Here is a 15792-nt window from a genome sequence, read left to right as displayed (position 1 = left end):
TGAACATTTTTATATGAGTTTTATAAAACACTAGAGGTTTCTAAATATTTATAAGCGTGGTGAGCGGCCGTTTGATGTAACGACTCTTGAGATGCTTTTCAGTCAGTTGAATGTTGTCGGGAATTCAGAGGATTAACGAAAAGCTCGCATTTAAGTACGAATGTTCATTCTATTGAGCCTTAAATATTATAAAACGCGACGACTCACGTCTCCAGCTGTCCTTACAAACGAATACACTTAAACATTTGCCTTAAAATACGTATTCATCTTTCTCTTGTAAGAATTATGACATGCTGCTATTTTGAGTTGGAAAAAAATAACGTAATATAATTGATAAAATAATAAAGATTTTTACTTAAACGATTTCAAACAGTAAATTACATCGAGGTCGGTCAATCGATCTTAGATATTCACTAGTTATTATTTAGGTTTGAGTTAGTATACTACTATTAGTTACTTACACCAGTAGTTACTTGATTTCTAAGTGTAATAATTTAGTCGTTATCCCGCGGGTGGCTAGTAGTGCAAACTCACTCGCTTCTTCGCTTACCAGATTACCGACTTTCGCCAGTACCGACCTCGTATCGATTAACACTTGACCTTCAATAAAGCACTAACTATTAGGTTAAACGGTGAAGGTAGGGACATTGAATTAAACATACTATCCTCCATTATATTAATGATTCAATGAATCAAAGAATGAAAATATGGTGTTTCTAAGTTTTTAATTATCCATTAGTTTGCATTACTTTTGAAAAGACAGAATATCGTAAACATAAAATTAAAAAATGTATTACTTAAATAATATGATGCTACAACTTCAAAGTATATTGCACAAGTAAATCATAAATTACTGTTTAAAAATATAAGGTTATATTTTCAGCATGTATCTAAATAGAAAATTCAATATATATTAAACACACTTCGCATGTTAATATTTCATATTAAATAACATAATACGAACTCCTTCGTATTTTATATGACAAGATTAATGTCGTAGGGCGCGCTCTTTGGACGAAACTTTTTGCTATATTTCAAAAATAAATCCCCGACATTCGGCGCTTCAGGCTGGTTCGATAAATAAATGTCATTCGAGTCTTCAGCGCCGGCCGAGACCTCCAGACGACCTTCGTACATTCCGAGGGGAGCAAAACTTAATAGATGTAGCACGTCTTACACAAAAGAGGAAATTAGGTTTCACTAGACCCCGGCGAAGTTGGATACAGTTATACATATTTAGCTAGTCGTACGAATTTCATAAAATAATATCTACAAACATATATATAATAGCAAAAAACTGATAGATTGGTTTGGATAAATTACAATCTTTTGAATTACAGTCGATGTAAAAGTTTTTTATCAAAAGGTAAAGTATTTATACGTTATTTTTAACACCATAATTGTTATTTCTACTTCGTTACAGTTGATTTTTTTAATCAGAACAAATGGCAAAATATAATGTGATCGTTTGGTTGTGACTGTCTCAAACAGAGAGTGTCAACTCTGGACGCTGTCTCTGTAGAATCGCTGTCAGATACAAGTCAAAACAAGTGGCGCACTTTGCTACAAGTTATTACAGACTCCTTTACTTAGTTCGCGACTCTGATATTTTATTTTATGATTGCTTCTCAGTCAACGACGTAAGTTAGTGAAATTATTAGTACAGAATTTGTTACTTGTCTAAAATGTAATAATTACTATACCTATACTATACTATACTATATATAATCTACTATACCCCTAAAAATTCTGGTGACATAATCCCTATTCCTTTCGTATTTGGACCCGAGCTTTGAAATGTATTTTAAAATCAGAACAGACTTTTGCGCACCCTGTTAAATAAAAGCAAAGAAAATGGTGCGAATGAAAATATTGTGAAAAAGTGTGTACATTGGAACGAAATCTAAAAAGCCGGTCACGTAATGTCGACCCACCGTTGAGAACTTTGCCACGAATACAAATATTAAGATAATCGACGCTTCCAAAGAGAAAATTACACATTTATAAGGTGCTTTATATGAAGCTAGCTGTTGTAGGCATGGACCAAATGTTTACCAATTTTTGTGAATGTAATTTTTTTTTATATTTCTACCTCACTAATGTTATAAATGCGAAAATTTTGACAGATGGATGGATGGATGGTTGGATTTTCGATAGAAGACATCTCCAGAACGGCTTCATGGATCATGGTGCAATTTGGCATAGATTTAGAACATAATCTGGAAGAACACATAAGCTAATTAAGTTTTTTTTTAATTCAATTAAAACTTATTACTTACTTATTTAAATCAAGTTTTAATGGTGGTAAAATTTATTACATGTTGACAAAGTTATGCATACTTAACGTGAAGTATTAAAAGTATATTATTTGACGCGGTTAAACGTTGATTATACAAGCTTCAATAACAAAAGTTAGAAAACTTTTTTCACTAACCATTGTAATATTAATTAAAAAGAAAAGAAATACGAAGTTCTAAGTCCAAACACAACTGTCGTTCATCAAGTAACTTTATAAATGGTGCTGAAAGGAAATGTTTCGCAAGAAAATGTTCTTGTAAATGACTGTTTCATGACTTTGGTCGCGGTATCCATTAACAAACAAAGTTACGAATGTGATCGATATTTCATTTTAAATGTCTCTTTTGCCAACCACAAATAAATGGAACAGGAAGCTTTTGAATACAATCGGATGAATAATGAATCTCTGGTTTATAAAGACTTATAGTTATTTTGGTCCTTACGAATTCTTTATTCATTACTAGCTTTCCACGCGCCTTTGCCCGTGCGGAATTAAAAAAAATGAGTATACTATGTGTTGTTCAATACTATGTTATACTGTTTACCCGCGAATCCGTCCGCGCGGAATAAAAGAATGCACAAAAGATAAAAAAGTTCCTATGTCCGTCTCCTAGTTCTAAGCTAACTCCTCATCAATTTTCAGCTAAATCAGTTTGACTGATCTTGAGTTATAAATAGAGTAACTAACACGACTTTCTTTTATATATATACCTAGATATAAATGCCAAATTTCAATAAGATATTGTGAGATGTTTTGTGAATGTATCCCCATGGGAACCATACATGTTTCCGGGATTCTATGTAGCTTGTGTGTAGACAATGTTCTATGTCTATACCAAATTACATCCGGATTCATCGTTCTGGAGTTACCTTCTAACAAACATTCATCCATACATCTGAACATTTATCATATTGGTATGAAATAAGAAGTAAAATTTAATCATCAAAGATTATAAGTTGTTACAGATGTGACATAATTTTTGACCACAGATATTAAGATGAAAGTTTGCTTTTCCAAATAATTTTGTTACTACATGACACAGGTGTTGAAATTATTCTTTGAAAATCAAACCATTTTACTAAAACTATACCCATATATGAAATGAAAATGGAGAATTTTGTACGTAACGCTAAAAAATCCGAGTATTATAAATATTTTAGTGGCGCCGTGTCGGTCCATTTTCGCAGATAAAATGCAAAAAGCGCTGTTCAAAAGTTTTGTTAAAATTTTTATTTTTGTCATTTGCCTTTTCCATTTTGTTCTCCATTTGGAATAAGTGATTTTACCTTTTTATTTTTTTTCTCTGTACTTTGTTTAATGCTTTTAATATTTAGTAAGGAACAATAAATGCTAAAAAGTATTTGACAACTTTTCCTCCCAATGAATGTAAATATCTCAAGTTTTCCTCTCAGTGAATGTGATTCGCAAACATTATAAAGGACTTATAAAATTTTTCGAAAACTTCAAAGCTGTAAAGAAAAAAGAGCCAACAAAATATTTGAGAGAAACATTGCTTTCAAGTACAATAATATCGAATTGCATAATTAAGATTATGATGCAGGTCACGTTGGTACGACACGGTATTCACAGGGTACAAAGGTAAAATTATTTTAGTGCCCTAATAAGGGTCCACGGGGGAGGTCCCGAACCTTGTTAGAGTACAATGTAGTAAAAGGGGACCGAGTCTAGCACTCTCAGATTATTTCCTTTCCGCGTGTAACTGAGGGCGAAAAGTGGGTCCGCTTTGTTCTGTCTACCCTTTTTTATAAAAGAGGTCGTTGCACTCTATAATGTTATATTTTAGGCTCCACTTGTGTAAGCAAATATACTCATCACCCTTTTTATATGTTCACACTTCAGTGTTTGAAAGAAGGTAAGTCTTCCGGTGATTTATGTAGCATTATTTTAGATTTTTAATTAAGTGTACGATAAAGGAAATACAGTCACTATAGCCGTGAGCACGTGACTTTGGGTGGTCCACCTCTAAACCTGATTACTCTACACAAATCCCTGATGTCGTTAAAGAAAAGATCTTTAAATTTTCTGTATTATCAACCGTCAGTGCTACAAATAAAGACGTTATTTTAATTATAGTCATCTATGATCTTGACTTTAAAGCCATACCGTCATATGCAATAGTATTATAAATAATGAATTTGTTTGTGTGCACAGTTGCGAGGGGTTTTTGCCTGTGTCTAGACAGACATATTTAACGGTCGAATAATACGACAGTCGACTTGATATGATGACGATATAGCGCCTGAGATGTAGTTTGTGTCTGTCATTAATATTTATGTCATAGGCATAAAACCTCAATAAATAAATGTAATTTGTGTTTGACTACGTTAATAAATGGGATTTATTTCATATAGACGTTGCTTTAATATCTTGAGACACAAATACTTTCCACAAAAATGTCTAGCATTCATTTAATCTTGTTCGATTTCCATCATATTAAATCAATTCCTGAATATATTGATTCAGTGATACGTAGTGTTAACAAGCAATTTTATACGGAACACCCTGTGTCTAAAGTTAGGGGCGTCGTAAACGATAATCGTGCTCGATCATCGCGTGTCTATTGTTTATCGGGCACGGGCACAAGCTCGCTGCAGCCATATTTGCAGAGTGTCCAATTTGTCGGCGCTCCAGGAGTGTTTGTTAAACAACTGTTCACTGATGAGTGTAGCCCGGGGCCGAAAATATTTATTGTTGTACGCGGCGGCCACTACGTGTCGCGGCAGGGCTGCCCCCAGGGAACGCTTTGATCCGTTACATTTGGTAAAAATAAATCTTTATCTATGATCAATAAACAAACTTCTTTTAAAAACGCCATGATTAAATCATTTATGTTGCGCGATGACTGCTACGATTTGTTTTCTTTAAAGTGTTTTTTTTTTGTTAGCTGCCAGTGATTTATGTTTGGTGTCAAAACATTGTTTGCTTTTAGTGCATCGACTAACAGATATATTTATCAATAAATAACGAAATCTATGCTTTATTTATCAGGCTATTTAAACAGGCATAACACTATTAATGATAGTTTATACGTTAGGGTGGTGCCAAAACTAAATTCTTTGAGTGATACCTCACTGAGTGATACGCATTGATAAATCAAACAAGGTTATAAGTCATTATAAAGATCTTGGATGGATAACTGAATAATACTTGTGCTATTAATACAATCTCTCCCTATTAAAAGTACAAATTACTAAAACAGTGTTATTCATTTGAATCAATAGAAAATAATAAATAAAATATTGGAAGTTGTAAAGATTCTTTTCATTTTCTCACCTGCCTTTAGAATTATAAGAGGCAGAAATTTGTTAGAATTCCAGGTCGTCAAGCGGCACTCACTTTTCATAATTTCGTTTTCGCCATTTAATCTCGTAATGGAACTGACTCGTCGCAATATAATGAATATCAGATTATGACCCATGTGATTTTACGAAACCTGTAATGTCATGTAACTATCGTCTTTAAGCCGATGGAATAGGATTTTTATTGCCGTAGCATTACACGGAAGGAGGGTAGATTATTTTTGTTAAAGGTATTTTCTTTTATTAATTAAAGTAATAGCATCTTAGATAAAGTTGATAGTACAGTTTTATTAAAAAAACATTTTATTCCGGATAGAATTAAATAGTTAAATTTTGTACACAGTATTCACCTAAATCTATACATATAAAAGAAAGTCGTGTTAGTTACACTATTTATAACTCAAGAACGGCTGAATCGATTTGACTGAAAATTGGTGGGCAGATAGCTTAGAACCAGGAGACGGACATAGGATTTTTACCCCGTTTTTATTCCGCGCGGACGGAGTCGCGGGTAAAAGCTAGTTAAGAATAAAATGAGCAATACATTACGTAGTTTTAGTACAGTATTATATTATCTGTGGAAGTATGTACTAAATTCAACATGTACAATACTCATGTTATAAAACTTTGTTAAACAGACAACCGTCATACAAGCGCCGCGCCGGACACAATTGTGGCCACGATCCGCAAATAGCATTACAACTATTTACATTGTCCGCACATAAACAGTCAAGTGTTTGGCTTAGTAATTACCGCATCAACCCTTCATAACTAGAAAATCGTATTCCGTACTCGGTCCGGACCAAATGGATAGGCCGAATCCGCACTCCATTGACTTTAAAATTATTTGTACATATTCTGATGTATAAATTTAGACTACACGAAAGCTCACTTTTACTTTATTTGCAAAACTTTATAGTTGCATCATAAAAACAGAACATGCATTGCCATGCTTTACTTCTGACAAGTAACTGATTTTATAGGCTCTTACGAACTCCTTGGAATCCGTAAAGTTGACTTCCAATCATAAATAAATAGTATTAAGTTTCAATACTGGTGGAAAATTTATTTGAACATTTTTTACCTACTTTTTAATTCACATTGTAACCTTTTTAACAACAATGTAAATCAAATATGTAGTTGTAATATTTATAAGAGACGTTGAAAAGGTTTACAGTATATGAAAAATGTCTATTTCAAATATATTCTATAGTTCCATTAAAGTAAAAACGATCTAAGTACATTTAAAAATATAACCTCAATTTCAGCATTATTGTAAAGCCCGCTACACACCTTCAGCTACATGTGCAAAGTTTAAACTGAAAAGTCTGACTGTCCAGTTAAAACTAACCGACATATGTAGATAAAACTGTATAGTTTAACTGAAACTTACAATTTTGTCTACATTTTAAACTGTACGTGTGTAGCCGGTCTTATTTATCAACAAAAAACAAATGGTAAATACATGCATTAACTCGTTGAATACATTATCGAGTTAAATATTTTGTAATTTCATTGCAGTACTCTCTACCCCGTCGCTTCGACAGAGACACGACCACTTGTAATAGTTTTAACAAGGCGCTCCTCGACTTTGCTTTAAGAGACTACGTGCAGAATAAAATGCGAATTTAAATTTCAACACTTGAATAAATGATTTTTATATTAAAGTACAAAGTGAATACAGTTTAAATCTATACTAGACTTATGACAGAAGTCTATAATCTAAAGTCTTAATCGGAGTTACATTTCCAACCTATATCATTATAAGTACTTTATAGTTTGCCTGTAAACGATAGATCAAGTTTCTAATAATTATTGCTTTCCTTAGAGCAAATAAATTTCAAGAAACGATTAAAATTTTTACTTTAAAGAACCAAAAATTATTATAGTTCGATTGTCAAGCAACGAGTAAAATTTATTTATCTAATGTTACCTTGTAAGGTTCGCCTCGTTGCCAGCAATAGCTCAGCAATGGGTCTGGTGGCGGATATAGCTCGGTCTTCCATCATTCTCTTGAGAGACACCTTGAGTTCTGTCTCTCGTCTTCTGCCACAACACTGTCCTCCGCATACGGGCCCTGCAACAATGTAATCAAATTAAAATACAATTTTATGATAATTTTATATGGATTGGTTAAATCAATTGGGTTTGGTTATTGTAATTTTTTTCTACAGTATCCATGGTAACACTTTTAACCAATTTGACCGTTTTGTTGTAAGTCAAGATGTAATTAATTTTATCACATGACAATATTGAAAAAAAACTTTTATAAAGTTTTATGCTTTCCCATGAACAAAATGATGTTCACAAAATATCATACGAGTACTTCATTTTTAATTAATATTACGATATTTTATCATACTAATATTATAAATGCGAATGTTTAGATGGATGGATGGATGTTTGTTTGAAGGTATCTCCGATACGGCGGAACGGATCTTGATGAAATTTGACACAATTGCAGAACGTAGTCTGGAAGAACATATAGGCTAAGTATTAAGTTTTTTTAATTCCGCGCGGACGGAGTCGCAGGCGATAGCTAGTCATTTATAAAAGCAAAAACATCGTTATAATATTGTACTTGAATAAGTAATAACGCAGTATTGCGGTTAACGTATCTCTCCTCGTAATGTAAGATAAAAGCGTAGCCGCCGGACCCTTTGCGGTCTGGGACCCCCGGACACCGGCACGTAGGTATAATGTAATGCAAATCAAATTTTACGCTATGTCTACTGTGATATTAATGTATTAATTCTTTCTTTATTTACTCTTCTACTGTATTCATTCAAAACAGTTAACGTTACAGATCGTTATTTATAATTGCAGATTTAAAAACATATGACTAATTTTGTTACATTTAGTTAAAAATAAAAACTATATTCAATTGTAACATTAAGTATGACACACTACTACTAAGGAGTTCAATGAAACCTTAAGATATAAAAAAATTACTTTACCTACACAGATGTAACATAGCATTTTCCAGCTGGTATTTCAATGCAATCGTATACGATCCAATTTGGAACAGTATATTGTGTAGCCGACAACCGGACGTTGGATTTAACTTGGTACCGAATAATGCTTTCAGAGGCAACCGCATTCCCAGGAGCAGGGGCCTACTAAACGAAGGTCAAAAGCTTTCCTTTCAACTTAAGCCAGTGAGTGCGGTCTCAGATATAATTGTATTTGAAGTTCAACACTGAAATTCAGCTATCATTTTGAAAGGATGCGTATAGAACAAGATTTTAAATCTTGTTAGTTTAATATGGTATTCTCATATAAAAACTGCTTACGTAATTTCAAACAAATTTCACCAGCATAATATAAAAAGAAGTCTTTATAACTAGCATACATAAACGTTTCGGGGGAACGTATAATGAAAATGCTAAAAATATGTAAAGGTGAAGGTTTATTAAATTTCATATAAAGCTAGTAAAGCAATAAACCCTTTGAAGCTTAACTCTAACGAGGTTATAACGTAATGTTTATATTATGTACGATTATAGATAAGCTTTTAATTTAAATACGAATTTTACGTGACCTTACCGATAAACAATAAAAAAGAAAAAAAGGTTCAGCCTAAAATACTTTCATCAGACCAAACAGAACCGGGTTTTTATCACTACAAAACCTTCTTCGATTAACATATTTTATAAATGATAAAATAACATGTTCCAGAAACAATAAGGATGTTCATTAAATGGAAGCAAAGGTCAGTCATGAAACGAACAAAACCCAGCAAATTACTATCATAATAGACCTTTGGCACTACAATGACAGTGGTAGAGGTGGACTCGCTCGTACAATGGGAGTGATAATGACAATGCCGTTAGTAAATTAGGCGGCAGACGCGAGGCAACTGTGACAGTTGACAGTGACGAGGGTCCACTGCTCCTGGTAACACTCCACCTTTGATTTCGAGTGTGTTCTGCTTTTGCTATGAAATTGAATTAATATCTCAAAATTATAAACACAACATTCATACATTTTCAATCGTCTGTATTGCTTTTAAACTATGGATTTACTTTATCATAATCATACCCATTTATATTTGCATTTTGTGTTGGATTCACATAACAGAATTTCGGCTAATCAATGTATCGTGTCATTTCTGTCTTCATTCCATTCTTGGTAATTTTAACTTTCACTCAATACATCCATCTAGTTTCATCATTATTGAGTTCTTATGCCATTAAATTTAAAACAAGATCAATACAACGATAAATATATGTAGGCAGTACTTACAGACATACTGTATCTAGCTTATCTGATTTACGAAGGCGTAATTTTACGATATTTTAAAATAGTCAAATTTAAAATGTATATTTTGTGGTCAGAAAGCATTAAAATTTCGCTTAGAATAAACATTTTGGACGAATTCCAAGTCCACCTGGCCTTGTCTCTGATGTACTATGCATTGTTATATTGTTGGACTGTTGTCCAAATCAGATAGAGCACGTCACTACGGTAGCCGTCATTTTGTGATTTTCACAGCGACACTAGAATTTTCTAGTAACAGACAAGCTTCAACAATATAATTCGAATAACATTACAAAATTATGATCTATACAAATTCCATTTTTATTTTTTTGAAAGGAAAAAGGAGGTGGAGAAACTTGCGAACCCTTTCTCCTTCAAAGTAGAGTTATTTGTTCAGGTTTAAATGATTCAGAAATGGATTTTATTATTGTTACTTGTTGTAGATACTTTTATTCCTATAATAATCAATATAATCCTCTACGCTTATGACTATGGATCATTTGGATAAAATAATTGTAGTTGGGAGTGTATAAACTGAAGCGTTTAAAATTCATAATTTTCGAAGACAATTCGAGATTAAGTAAGATAAAGATAGTAAGATTTCAGTAATAGATGTCGCTGGCATTAGCTTTATAACTTTTAATGTTTTTTTTTCTCACAACTACCTTATAATTCGTTCACAATAAAATACATACGTCATGTCAGAATTGCATCTTAAATCTCGAATAGCAATTTCATATGATGCCTTACCAGTGCCTTTCCAATATGTCGTATTCCCAAATCGAATATTCAAGTACTCGGAACACAAGTTGAACGTCGATCGATCTCAAACCGTGCCTAATACTTCGCTCGCTTGTATCGTATCTGATATTGCATACAACTTAAATAACATTTAAACCTTGTATTCTGAACATAACACCGCACTGAACGAGCTGTTTTGTTCTAAAGTAACGGATTTCTAATCAATATACCGTTTTGTTATTGACATACCTGTACAGTGACAATTGTACTTAATATTAACGTTTTTCATATACATAGATTCAATAACATATTATGTGCTAAGTATATAACCATTTCGTGATCTCAATGAATGTTATTAAATGTAGAAGATCCTTAAAATTTTTATTAAAAGCTCTAGAGAAGTATGTAACAAACACATGCCACACGTAATTATTATATTCACAGTTGCGACATTTATGTAGGCAATAGCTAATACATGTATTAAAATGCTATCAAATATTTGACAATTAAAATTTATATCCAGATATCCGGTTGCTAAAAGTCTATGACTTAAGTGAAAACAACTTTATCCAAGTAGCGATTAACGTAACATCAAACTCAAGATGTTTTTGTTTTCTCAAAATCGTTTATTATATATTTGCACGTCCTTTTTACACAAGAAATCATGAGAAGAGTCAACCAGTGAAATAAAACTGACAATCAGCAAAAAATGATGATTTTCCTAAAAAAACATCCGTGACCATAAAAGCAATCTAATTTCCTTCAAAAAACAACATTTACACGCTTAATATTTATGCATTTTGGCACAATGTCGCCCTCGCGTTGGGTGCGTTGACCGATCAAGTTCAAGGTTTCGATCTCTGTCACAGACTAGACATGACGGAGTCTGGCCGCAATCGACCACAGATAATAAAAAAGGAAGATAAAAAAAACGATACAATTGTCAGGCATGTCAGTCCGCTCTGATGTGTGATGCCATCGCTGGAATTAGATGAGAATAGAACAATTATGTTATTGAAACGAACTTGTATATTTTTATAAAACATACAGCTTTATAAAATAACTTTTTGTACAAGTAAATTATACAATTTTATAAAACCAGTATGATAATATGCATTAAATAAACATTATAAATGCTCTTTGAACATTTAAAATTTGAAAAGATTACACTGGAAGTTTTACCCGTGACTTCATCCGTCCAAATTAAAAAATGTAATAACCCAGTGATAGTAAAAAACGGTCCAGTAGTTCCTGAGTTTATTCTTTCTTCTTTATTAGTATACATATAGGCAACGATGTAAGGTAAATTCAAAGCACTTCAAGGCCACTGTGCCAGACTATGCGGAGCCGGGGCGGCCAACCTATCCATTATCGCGTAAGCTCGTAAATCTTAATTCATTTTAACGACAACTAGATTAGTAATAAAGTTAACATTAACACCATGTTTATCTAACCACGTGAATGAAACAGGTGTGACTTATGTGCGCGTCACAGAATTAAATGTAATAGTTTTAATATATTTTGCAGTATAATAAACGACATACATATAGAGCGTCGGCCCAGAGGTTATGCACTTGACCTCTAATCTACAAGTTCTAGGTTCGAATCTCGCCATGTACCAATATGTTTTTCGATTTTCGATTTACTTTTGTAAATTTATCCGACGGTGAAGGAAAACAACGTGATGCAATCTGCAGATATCGACGAAGAAATTATGTAAATTATAAGATATAAGTGAAGTCAACCAACCCGAACTGGGCCGGCGTGGTTGATTATATAGTATGACCTAAGACCTAACTTAGGGTAGATTCCGAGCGCCTCAGTGGGTATGTATAGTGAGCTGATGATGATGAATTATTGCGTAATTTTAGAATATGTTCACATTCCTACAGGCAGGCGGCCGGCCGTAAAAAATTAAGGCAAAACTTTAATGTTTATAAAAACTTGTGTGCCGACCCTACTAGAGTGGGATAAGGCCAGGAAGATGATGATGATTATATTGTTATAACATCTAAGTATCACTAGTTCATTTAAAATGTTTGTGATCTGTGATTGTGAATCAATGATTTTTTTTATTGAGTTAACTTTTCGTTGCTACGGTTTATTTTAATTTCATGTTCTTTTAATAATATTGGATGAAATACTATGATATATTAGCTGTCGTCAAATGGACAGGAAAAAAATGATTTAGGAATAAAAGCAACAAAAATCGTAAAACGAGTATGAGAGTAGAACAACATGGCCATTACACATCTCATGAATATTCCGAACATTGTCCAAAAGAAAGAAAAGAAGTTCATTATGCATACAAAGTTCATTTGCCGTTACTTTAATGAATGAATCAATAGGTAGAAATAAACAGTTTTTTTTTTTAAAATAAAACACGATCAATATCATTTCGATCTTCGATCTGATACTTGTAAGTTTTGATTATGGAACTAACACAATAACATTTTACCCACTCATAGTACTCAGAGTACAAATTACTTGGTAACTAATATTTCGAATTTTGTTAATTTTATAAAAGTTGGATAAGTAGAGAGATCTGTTGTTTGCTGACTCATTTGTTAGACAAAGGTTTATACAACATTTATACATTAACATTTAATTTGCAATTTATTTATTACATTAACACAGTGCAAAGGCTAACGACCTCATGTAGATATGGCTAGAATGTAAAGGTAATTGCAGCGCTTCATTTATACGTTACATTATCTTTATTGCTTGCAAAAATAAACAGATAATGTTTTAAAATATTTTTATTTCACATGTAATCTAAAGTATAATTAATTTGAAATGGTTTTATTTTTTCAATTTTTTTGCAAATAAATAACTTTAAATGTATTAACATAACACCTAAAGTTTAACACAGCTTGGTTAACATATTTTACTAATGCCCAGGATAGAACTATAAAACCAAGCGGGATATAAATATCATAATAAACAACTTGTTTATTGAAAATGCAACACATTTTGTTTAATCAGAGCTTATTTGGTCACACATTAATCTTCTAATAAATCGGATTACATGAAATAGAACTGGCGTATTTTTTTAACTTGCACAGAGCAATAAATAAGCATTACTTAGAGTCACACAAACACAGTTCGAGCAGCACTTAGTTTACAAAACTTTCCACAATATTTACATTTCCCGCAGAGAGACTAAACACACTCTCCCTGCCTTAGACTTGTTATTTGTGTTAAATGCCCACTCTTACCAGATTTACTCTGCACGCATTCTTAATAGTATGCCTATGAAATTTGTTAGGGTTATACTAATACTATAAGTGAAACAATTCGTATTTCGTGGTATATTAAATAAAACTGTCAAAATACAACGTAAAAAGAATAACAGTTACAAAATGTTATGAAATATAAAAAAAAACAACCTTTAAATTCTAAGTACATTTACAGTAAATTAAATAGTTATTAGTAAAATTACCTACAAAGTATTAAGCATTTAGATTACTCGAGCAGGAAAACGTAATTTTCACTTTGAAACTTAAAGCTCTCTAAGTTTAAGCAAAGTGAAATTAAATAAATATCTTTATTATACTTGCACAAAACACTTCAATTCTCTCCCCTGCGTAGTGAGTGCAAAATGAATAAAGCGTCAAACAACTCGCACTCGACGCCTAAACAGTAACCCATAATTACGAGCACGAGGCGGTGCAAAAATATTGCATGTGTTTTGAATAAACATGACGCACCACGACGCCGCACTATAATTATTCTTACGCAATCTAAATGTGTTAAAAGAAATATTTATTTGACTAATATAGACGTGCAAGCTCAATAGTCAAAAAAGGATATATGAACTGGTGAGACAGGCGCTGCTATCGCGGTTGGTTCTGACAGAATATATATAAAACCTACTTAGACATAGAAAATGACATAAAATAAAAAAAATACATGACAGCTACAGTACAAGGAGGATCTTGTGAATTTTTTGAGGCTGAAAATGGGGGCGCTAGTGGGCTGTCACAATTTAGTTTGACTTATGCCCATCGATTTCTATAGCCTCATCGACGTGTTATTGTTGTGGTGTGAATTTTATGACATTTTGAAGAAGACGACGAAGCGAATGACACCTCTTTCGTCAGTCATTTAGGTTATAGGTTGTCACAATAATAAGGAAATAATTTAGACAGACAAATGTATGGCAAAAAGCATTATCTCCTGACAGTCAGGCAAAAAGGAGTCAACCCTAAATCTGGGTAGGTCTGCTTATCTTTATGTATGCGTGAATGTGGGAGGCAAATGTTTATTACTATGGGGATTGCAAGAAAGCGCACCGGTTTAGTCACGCGTACGCACGCCACTGCAGAGACGTTTTATTTATGGTCCAGTACTGCAGTTACGTTTAGGTCTTAGCGTAGAATTAAAATGGTATTTTGGTGCTCAGTTCTACTAGCAAATCGCGCTTACATTGAATTACCTTTAAGAGATAATAACCGTAGATTTGATTCGAATATGTAACTTCTAAATCCTTACTACGCACCTGTGTCAATTTTATCTTATTATTCAGTAAGTAAGAATATACTCATTTAAGACTACTTCACATGTTTTACAAATACAGTCATAAAAAAATAACAAGTACGTTTTGTAAAATGTGAATCGAAATGCTACGTACAGTTCATCTTATGAAGGGACATATTAAGGCCGTTTGGTTAATAGATAGTTCTTAATTAACAACCGTGCGAGCTTTATTGCCGTTTTACTTGAGATTAATGACTTCCAGATGCGTCTAGTGTTGATATATCACTTCAGCGGTTGCCATATTGTCTTTAAAAACCCTTTACCCATTCACACGGACCATAAAACGGCAATACAACAAGATAGAGCGTTGAAGCGAGAGTAATAAAGGCAAGTTTTTTTTAATTCTAAAATATATTGTTTACTTTATTCTGTCGCCTTACATAGTGAATCGAAAAATTTAAAATAGATATAGTATTAAATACCTAGAAATACAAAGATGCCTACAATTAATATTGACCCACGAAGATGACTCAAAAACAACTTGTCAGTTTTTCGTTAAACATTGAACTACAATTAATAAGCAGAATGCTTTGGAATATAAAAAACAAATGACTACTAACCCCCCCTGATCATCGGTTCACCACTCCTTGACCATTGGCCTGCCCTCTTAGATCAACGGCAGCGACGCCCACG

The 15792-nt window shown here is 32.9% G+C and overlaps 1 protein-coding gene across 1 annotated transcript in view; it reads right to left on the bottom strand.

Moving 5' to 3' along the window:
* LOC106709797 (division abnormally delayed protein) overlaps positions 1-15792 on the bottom strand; it is a 71823-nt gene that overhangs the window by 14949 nt on the left and 41082 nt on the right. Inside the window, exon 2 of the mRNA XM_014501681.2 lies at positions 7553-7696. Coding sequence (XP_014357167.2) covers positions 7553-7696 — 144 coding nt within the window. The remainder of the gene's footprint in view (positions 1-7552; positions 7697-15792) is intronic.

The sequence above is a fragment of the Papilio machaon genome, chromosome 3, assembly GCF_912999745.1.
Source record: "Papilio machaon chromosome 3, ilPapMach1.1, whole genome shotgun sequence".
Taxonomy (NCBI): Eukaryota; Metazoa; Arthropoda; class Insecta; order Lepidoptera; family Papilionidae; genus Papilio; species Papilio machaon.
Note: the sequence above shows the minus strand (reverse complement) of the source record. Positions and strands in the feature narration are given on the sequence as shown.